The sequence below is a fragment of the Procambarus clarkii genome, chromosome 21 (assembly GCF_040958095.1).
Source record: "Procambarus clarkii isolate CNS0578487 chromosome 21, FALCON_Pclarkii_2.0, whole genome shotgun sequence".
Taxonomy (NCBI): Eukaryota; Metazoa; Arthropoda; class Malacostraca; order Decapoda; family Cambaridae; genus Procambarus; species Procambarus clarkii.
Window position 1 is genome coordinate 37,603,720 of NC_091170.1, and position 8,889 is coordinate 37,612,608.

Below are 8,889 nucleotides of genomic sequence, written 5' to 3' on the forward strand. Positions count from 1 at the left end.
AACGTTCCACAGCCTGCCTACAACAGAATATGACGTTCTACAGCCTGCCAACATCAGAATATGACGTTCCACAACCTGAAAACATCAGAATATGACGTTCCACAACCTGCCTACATCAGAATATTACGTTCCACAGCCAACCTACAACAAATATAACGTTCCACAGCGTACCTACAACAAATATAACGTTCCACAGCGTACCTACAACAAATATAACGTTCCACAGCGTACCTACAACAAATATAACGTTCCACAGCGTACCTACAACACAATATAACGTTCCACAGCCTACCTACAACACAATAAAACGTTCCACAGACTACCTACAACACAATATGACGTTCCACAGCCTGCCTACATCAGAATAAGACATTCCACAGCCTGCCTACATCAGAATATGACGTTCCACAGCCTGCCTACATCAGAATATGACGTTCCACAGCCTGCCTACATCAGAATATGACGTTCCACAGCCTGCCTACATCAGAATATGACGTTCCACAGCCTGCCTACAACAGAATATGACGTTCCGCAGCCTGCCTACATCAGAATAAGACATTCCACAGCCTGCCTACATCAGAATATGACGTTCCACAGCCTACCTACACCACAATATGATGTTCCACAGCCTGCCTACATCAGAATATGACGTTCCACAGCCTGTCTAAAACACAATATAACGTTCCACAGCCTACCAACACCACAATATGACGTTCCACAGCCTGCCTACATCAGAATATGACGTTCCACAGCCTAACTACAACACAATAAGACGTTCCACAACCTGCCTACGACACAATAAGACGTTCCACAGCCTGCCTACAACACAATATGATGTTCCACAGCCTACCTACAACACAATAAGACGTTCCACAGCCTGCCTACAACACAATAAGACGTTCCACAGCCTACCTACAACACAATAAGACGTTCCACAGCCTGCCTACAACACAATAAGACGTTCCACAGCCTGCCTACATCAGAATAAGACGTTCCACAGCCCGCCTACACACAATATAACGTTCCACAGCCTACCTACAACACAATAAGACGTTCCACAGCCTGCCTACACGACAATATAACGTTCCACAGCCTGCCTACACGACAATATAACGTTCCACAGCCTGCCTACACCACAATATAACGTTCCACAGCCTACCTACAACACAATAAGACGTTCCACAGCCTGCCTGAACCACAATATAACGTTCCACAGCCTAGCTACACCACAATATAACGTTCCACAGCCTGCCTACACACAATATAACGTTCCACAGCCTGTCTACAACACAATATAACGTTCCACAGCCTGCCTACACACAATATAACGTTCCACAGCCTGCCTACAACACAATATAACGTTCCACAGCCTGCCTACATAACAATAAGACGTTCCACAGCCTACCTACACCACAATAAGACGTTCCACAGCCTGCCTACACCACAATAAGACGTTCCACAGCCTGCCTACACCACAATATAACGTTCCACAGCCTACCTACACCACAATATAACGTTCCACAGCCTGCCTACACCACAATATAACGTTCCACAGCCTACGTACACCACAATATAACGTTCCACAGCCTACCTACACCACAATATAACTTTCCACAGCCTGCCTACACCACAATATAACGTTCCACAGCCTGCCTACAACACAATATAACGTTCCACAGCCTGACTACACCACAATATAACGCTCCACAGACTGCCTACAACACAATAAGACGTTCCACAGCCAACCTACACCACAATATAACGTTCCACAGCCTACCTACACCACAATATAACTTTCCACAGCCTGCCTACACTACAATATAACGTTCCACAGCTTGCCTACAACACAATATAACGTTCCACAGCCTGACTACACCACAATATAACGTTCCACAGCCTGCCTACAACACAATAAGACGTTCCACAGCCTACCTACACCACAATAAGACGTTCCACAGCCTACCTACACCACAATAAGACGTTCTACAGCCTGCCTACACCACAATAAGACGTTCCACAGCCTGCCAACACCACAATATAACGTTCCACAGCCTACCTACACCACAATATAACGTTCCACAGCCTGCCTACACCACAATATAACGTTCCACAGCCTACCTACACCACAATATAACGTTCCACAGACTACTTACACCACAATATAACGTTCCACAGCCTGCCTACACCACAATATGACGTTCCACAGCCTGCCTACACCACAATATAACGTTCCACAGCCTACCTAAACCACAATAAGACGTTCCACAGCCTACCTACAACACAATAAGACGTTCCACAGCCTGCCTACATCAGAATAAGACGTTCCACAGCCTGCCTACAACACAATAAGACGTTCCACAGCCTGCCTACATCATAATAAGACGTTCCACAGCCTGCCTACATCAGAATAAGACGTTGCACAGCCTACCTACACCACAATAAGACGTTCCACAGCCTGCCTACAACACAATAAGACGTTCCACAGCCTGCCTACATCAGAATAAGACGTTCCACAGCCTGCCTTCATCAGAATAAGACGTTCCACAGCCTGCCTACACCAGAATAAGACGTTCCACAGCCTGCCTACATCAGAATAAGACGTTGCACAGCCTACCTTTACCACAATAAGACGTTCCACAGCCTGCCTACACCACAATAAGACGTTCCACAGCCTGCCTACACCACAATAAGACGTTCCACAGCCTACCTACACCACAATAAGACATTCCACAGCCTGCCTACACCACAATAAGACGTTCCACAGCCTGCCTACGACACAATACACAATACTGATGCCAGGGAAAGCGCCGGTGAGAGCCAGACTGATGTTTAATAAGAGCGCTGTCATAAATCCTGCCGTCAAGACATGTACGGTGGCGGAGCGGCAGGGAGGCACCGTAGCGGGAGGCACCGTAGTGGGAGGCACCGTAGCGTGAAGCACCGTAGCGGGAGGCACCGTAGCGGGAGGCACCATAGCGTGAAGCACCGTACCGGGAGACACCGTAGCGGGAGGCACCGTAGCGGGAGGCACCGCAGCGGGAGGCACCGTAGTGGGAGACACCGTAGCGGGAGGCACCGTAGTGGGAGGCACCGTAGCGGGAGGCACCGTAGCGGGAGGCACCGTAGCGGGAGGCACCATAGTGGGAGGCACCGTAGCGGGAGGCACCGTAGTGGGAGGCACCGTAGCGGGAGGCACCGTAGCGGGAGGCACCGTAGCGGGAGGCACCGTAGCGTGAAGCACCGCAGCGTGAAGCACCGAACCGGGAGACACCGTAGCGGGAGGCACCGTAGCGTGAAGCACCGTAGCGGGAGGCACCGTAGCGGGAGGCACCGTAGCGGGAGGCACCGTAGCGGGAGGCACCGTAGTGGGAGGCACCGTAGCGTGAAGCACCGTAGCGGGAGGCACCGTAGCGGGAGGCACCGTAGTGGGAGGCACCGTAGCGTGAGGCACCGTAGCGGGAGGCACCGTAGCGGGAGGCACCATAGCGTGAAGCACCGTACCGGGAGGCACCGTAGTGGGAGGCACCGTAGCGTGAAGCACCGTAGCGGGAGGCACCGTAGTGGGAGGCACCATAGCGTGAAGCACTGTACCGGGAGACACCGTAGCGGGAGGCACCGTAGCGGGAGGCACCGTAGCGTGAAGCACCGTACCGGGAGGCACCGTAGCGGGAGGCACCGTAGCGAGAGGCACCGTAGCGAGGCACCGTAGCGGGAGGCACCGTAGCGAGAGGCACCGTAGCGGGAAGCACCGCAGCGTGAAGCACTGTACCGGGAGACACCGTAGCGGGAGGCACCGTAGCGGGAAGCACCGCAGCGTGAAGCACTGTACCGGGAGACACCGTAGCGGGAGGCACCGTAGCGTGAAGCACCGTAGCGGGAGGCACCGTAGCGGGAGGCACCGTAGCGTGAAGCACCGTACCGGGAGGCACCGTAGCGAGGCACCGTAGCGGGAGGCACCGTAGCGTGAAGCACCGTACCGGGAGGCACCGTAGCGAGGCACCGTAGCGGGAGGCACCGTAGCGTGAAGCACCGTACCGCGAGGCACCGTAGCGAGGCACCGTAGCGGGAGGCACCGTAGCGTGAAGCACCGTACCGGGAGGCACCGTAGCGGGAGGCACCGTAGCGTGAAGCACCGTAGCGGGAGACACCGTAGCGGGAGGCACCGTAGCGGGAAGCACCGCAGCGTGAAGCACTGTACCGGGAGACACCGTAGCGGGAGGCACCGTAGCGTGAAGCACCGTAGCGGGAGGCACCGTAGCGGGAGGCACCGTAGCGTGAAGCACCGTACCGGGAGGCACCGTAGCGAGGCACCGTAGCGGGAGGCACCGTAGCGTGAAGCACCGTACCGGGAGGCACCGTAGCGAGGCACCGTAGCGGGAGGCACCGTAGCGTGAAGCACCGTACCGCGAGGCACCGTAGCGAGGCACCGTAGCGGGAGGCACCGTAGCGTGAAGCACCGTACCGGGAGGCACCGTAGCGGGAGGCACCGTAGCGTGAAGCACCGTAGCGGGAGGCACCGTAGCGGGAGGCACCGTAGCGAGAGGCACCGTAGCGGGAAGCACCGTAGCGGGAGGCATCGTAGCGTGAAGCACCGTAGCAGAAGGCACCGTAACAGGTGTGACATCATATTAGGGGAGACACCATAACGAGCGTGACACCGTAAACGGGGGAGGTGACACCGTAGCCCGACGGAGTAATTAGGAGAGGCAAGAAGGTGAAACAGTCCTGAAACAGAGCAATAATTTAGGGAAGAGTCATGACTCAGACGAGGAAGAACTGCCTGACCTTTCACGGTACAGTCACCATACTGTGCAGTGATGCACCGTACCGGTCACATGGTGTCTCTTGGCCCCATGACTTATGCTGTAGGTATAGTACAAGCTTATGCTGTAGGTACAGTACAAGCTTATGCTGCAGGTATAGTACAAGCTTATGCTGCAGGTACAGTACAAGCTTATGCTGTAGGTACAGTACAAGCTTATGCTGCAGGTATAGTACAAGCTTATGCTGCAGGTACAGTACAAGCTTATGCTGCAGGTACAGTACAAGCTTATGCTGCAGGTATAGTACAAGCTTATGCTGCAGGTATAGTACAAGCTCATGCTGCAGGTACAGTACAAGCTCATGCTGCAGGTATAGTACAAGTTTATGCTGCAGGTACAGTACAAGTTTATGCTGCAGGTACAGTACAAGCTTATGCTGCAGGTATAGTACAAGCTCATGCTGCAGGTATAGTACAAGCTTATGCTGTAGGTACAGTACAAGCTTATGCTGCAGGTATAGTACAAGCTTATGCTGCAGGTACAGTACAAGCTTATGCTGCAGGTACAGTACAAGCTTATGCTGCAGGTATAGTACAAGCTTATGCTGCAGGTATAGTACAAGCTCATGCTGCAGGTACAGTACAAGCTCATGCTGCAGGTACAGTACAAGCTCATGCTGCAGGTATAGTACAAGTTTATGCTGCAGGTACAGTACAAGTTTATGCTGCAGGTACAGTACAAGCTTATGCTGCAGGTATAGTACAAGCTCATGCTGCAGGTATAGTACAAGCTTATGCTGTAGGTACAGTACAAGCTTATGCTGCAGGTATAGTACAAGCTTATGCTGCAGGTACAGTACAAGCTTATGCTGCAGGTATAGTACAAGCTCATGTTGCAGGTACAGTACAAGCTCATGCTGCAGGTATAGTACAAGCTCATGCTGCAGGTACAGTACAAGCTTATGCTGCAGGTATAGTACAAGCTCATGCTGCAGGTACAGTACAAGCTCATGCTACAGGTACAGTACAAGCTCATGCTGCAGGTACAGTACAAGCTTATGCTGCAGGTACAGTACAAGCTTATGCTGCAGGTACAGTACAAGCTTATGCTGCAGGTACAGTACAAGCTTATGCTGCAGGTACAGTACAAGCTTATGCTGCAGGTACAGTACAAGCTTATGCTGCAGGTACAGTACAAGCTTATGCTGCAGGTACAGTACAAGCTTATGCTGCAGGTACAGTACAAGCTTATGCTGCAGGTACAGTACAAGCTTATGCTGCAGGTATAGTACAAGCTCATGCTGCAGGTACAGTACAAGCTTATGCTGCAGGTATAGTACAAGCTCATGTTGCAGGTACAGTACAAGCTCATGCTGCAGGTATAGTACAAGCTCATGCTGCAGGTACAGTACAAGCTTATGCTGCAGGTATAGTACAAGCTCATGCTGCAGGTACAGTACAAGCTCATGCTACAGGTACAGTACAAGCTCATGCTGCAGGTACAGTACAAGCTTATGCTGCAGGTACAGTACAAGCTTATGCTGCAGGTACAGTACAAGCTCATGCTACAGGTACAGTACAAGCTCATGCTGCAGGTACAGTACAAGCTTATGCTGCAGGTACAGTACAAGCGTATGCTGCAGGTACAGTACAAGCTTATGCTGCAGGTACAGTACAAGCTTATGCTGCAGGTACAGTACAAGTTTATGCTGCAGGTACAGTACAAGCTTATGCTGCAGGTACAGTACAAGCTTATGCTGCAGGTACAGTACAAGCTTATGCTGCAGGTACAGTACAAGCTTATGCTGCAGGTACAGTACAAGCTTATGCTGCAGGTACAGTACAAGCTTATGCTGCAGGTACAGTACAAGCTTATGCTGCAGGTACAGTACAAGCTTATGCTGCAGGTACAGTACAAGCTTATGCTGCAGGTATAGTACAAGCTCATGCTGCAGGTACAGTACAAGCTTATGCTGCAGGTATAGTACAAGCTCATGTTGCAGGTACAGTACAAGCTCATGCTGCAGGTATAGTACAAGCTCATGCTGCAGGTACAGTACAAGCTTATGCTGCAGGTATAGTACAAGCTCATGCTGCAGGTACAGTACAAGCTCATGCTACAGGTACAGTACAAGCTCATGCTGCAGGTACAGTACAAGCTTATGCTGCAGGTACAGTACAAGCTTATGCTGCAGGTACAGTACAAGCTCATGCTACAGGTACAGTACAAGCTCATGCTGCAGGTACAGTACAAGCTTATGCTGCAGGTACAGTACAAGCGTATGCTGCAGGTACAGTACAAGCTTATGCTGCAGGTACAGTACAAGCTTATGCTGCAGGTACAGTACAAGTTTATGCTGCAGGTATAGTACAAGCTTATGCTGCAGGTACAGTACAAGCTTATGCTGCAGGTATAGTACAAGCTTATGCTGCAGGTATAGTACAAGCTTATGCTGCAGGTATAGTACAAGCTTATGCTCCAGGTACAGTACAAGCTCATGCTGCAGGTACAGTACAAGCTTATGCTGCAGGTACAGTACAAGTTTATGCTGCAGGTATAGTACAAGCTTATGCTGCCGGTACAGTACAAGCTTATGCTGCAGGTATAGTACAAGCTTATGCTGCAGGTATAGTACAAGCTTATGCTGCAGGTATAGTACAAGCTTATGCTCCAGGTACAGTACAAGCTCATGCTGCAGGTATAGTACAAGCTTATGCTGCAGGTATAGTACAAGCTTATGCTGCAGGTACAGTACAAGCTCATGCTGTAGGTACTGGAATGGAGATATATATGTATGTACACCTGCCCCTATGTAACCTTTCACCTAAGTCAAATGTATATGGCGTTGGTCAAGCCGACGAGGCGTTATAACCTGTTATCTTCAATCAGGTGAAGATGACATCATGATATCACCCTAACTAGATTAACGCCGAATAAAAACACCTGCAAATTAGATATCAAACAAAAGGTGTAAAGATATCACAAATTATTGAAGCGTTACGCATAAGTAGAAAACCCTTCACCATACACACGTAAATAATATTATTTCACTCTACCCACCATGGGAGTGAGAGCACTCTACCCCACCATGGGAGAGCACTCTACCCACCATGGGAATGAGAGCACTCTACCCCACCATGGGAGTGAGAGCACTCTACCCACCATGGGTGTGAGAGCACTCTACCCCACCATGGGAGTGAGAGCACTCTACCCCACCATGGGAGTGAGAGCACTCTACCCCACCATGGGAGTGAGAGCACTCTACCCACCATGGGAGTGAGAGCACTCTACCCACCATGGGAGTGAGAGCACTCTACCCACCATGGGAGTGAGAGCACTCTACCCACCATGGGAGTGAGAGCACTCTCCCCACCATGGGAGTGAGAACACTCTACCCACCATGGGTGTGAGAGCACTCTACCCCACCATGGGAGTGAGAGCACTCTACCCACCATGGGAGTGAGAGCACTCTACCCACCATGGGAGTGAGAGCACTCTACCCACCATGGGAGTGAGAGCACTCTACCCACCATGGGAGTGAGAGCACTCTCCCCACCATGGGAGTGAGAGCACTCTACCCACCATGGGAGTGAGAGCACTCTACCCACCATGGGAGTGAGAGCACTCTACCCACCATGGGAGTGAGAGCACTCTCCCCACCATGGGAGTGAGAACACTCTACCCACCATGGGTGTGAGAGCACTCTACCCCACCATGGGAGTGAGAGCACTCTACCCACCATGGGAGTGAGAGCACTCTACCCACCATGGGAGTGAGAGCACTCTACCCACCATGGGAGTGAGAGCACTCTACCCACCATGGGAGTGAGAGCACTCTCCCCACCATGGGAGTGAGAGCACTCTCCCCACCATGGGAGTGAGAGCACTCTACCCACCATGGGTGTGAGAGCACTCTACCCCACCATGGGAGTGAGAGCACTCTACCCATAATGTTAGTGAGAGCACTCTACCTACCATGGGAGTGAGAGCACTCTACCCACCATGGGAGTGAGAGCACTCTCCCCACCATGGGAGTGAGAGCACTATCCACCATGGGAGTGAGAGCACTCTACCCACCATGGGAGTGAGAGCACTCTACCCACCATGGGTGTGAGAGCACTCTACCC

The 8,889-nt window shown here is 51.5% G+C and overlaps 2 protein-coding genes across 2 annotated transcripts; one reads left to right on the forward strand and one right to left on the reverse strand.

Moving 5' to 3' along the window:
* Positions 1-2,738: 2,738 nt before the first annotated feature.
* Positions 2,739-4,577, reverse strand: LOC123760722 (ATP-dependent RNA helicase glh-2-like). Its single transcript, XM_069328683.1, has 2 exons — positions 4,463-4,577; positions 2,739-3,763 (listed from the first exon to the last, which is right to left on the reverse strand). The coding sequence occupies exons 1-2, from the start codon at positions 4,575-4,577 to the stop codon at positions 2,739-2,741; spliced, it is 1,140 nt and encodes a 379-aa protein (XP_069184784.1).
* A 258-nt stretch (positions 4,578-4,835) lies between these two features.
* On the forward strand, positions 4,836-7,634 carry LOC138367268 (uncharacterized). Its single transcript, XM_069328684.1, has one exon. The coding sequence runs from the start codon at positions 4,836-4,838 to the stop codon at positions 7,632-7,634; it is 2,799 nt and encodes a 932-aa protein (XP_069184785.1).
* The last annotated feature ends 1,255 nt before the right edge of the window (positions 7,635-8,889 follow it).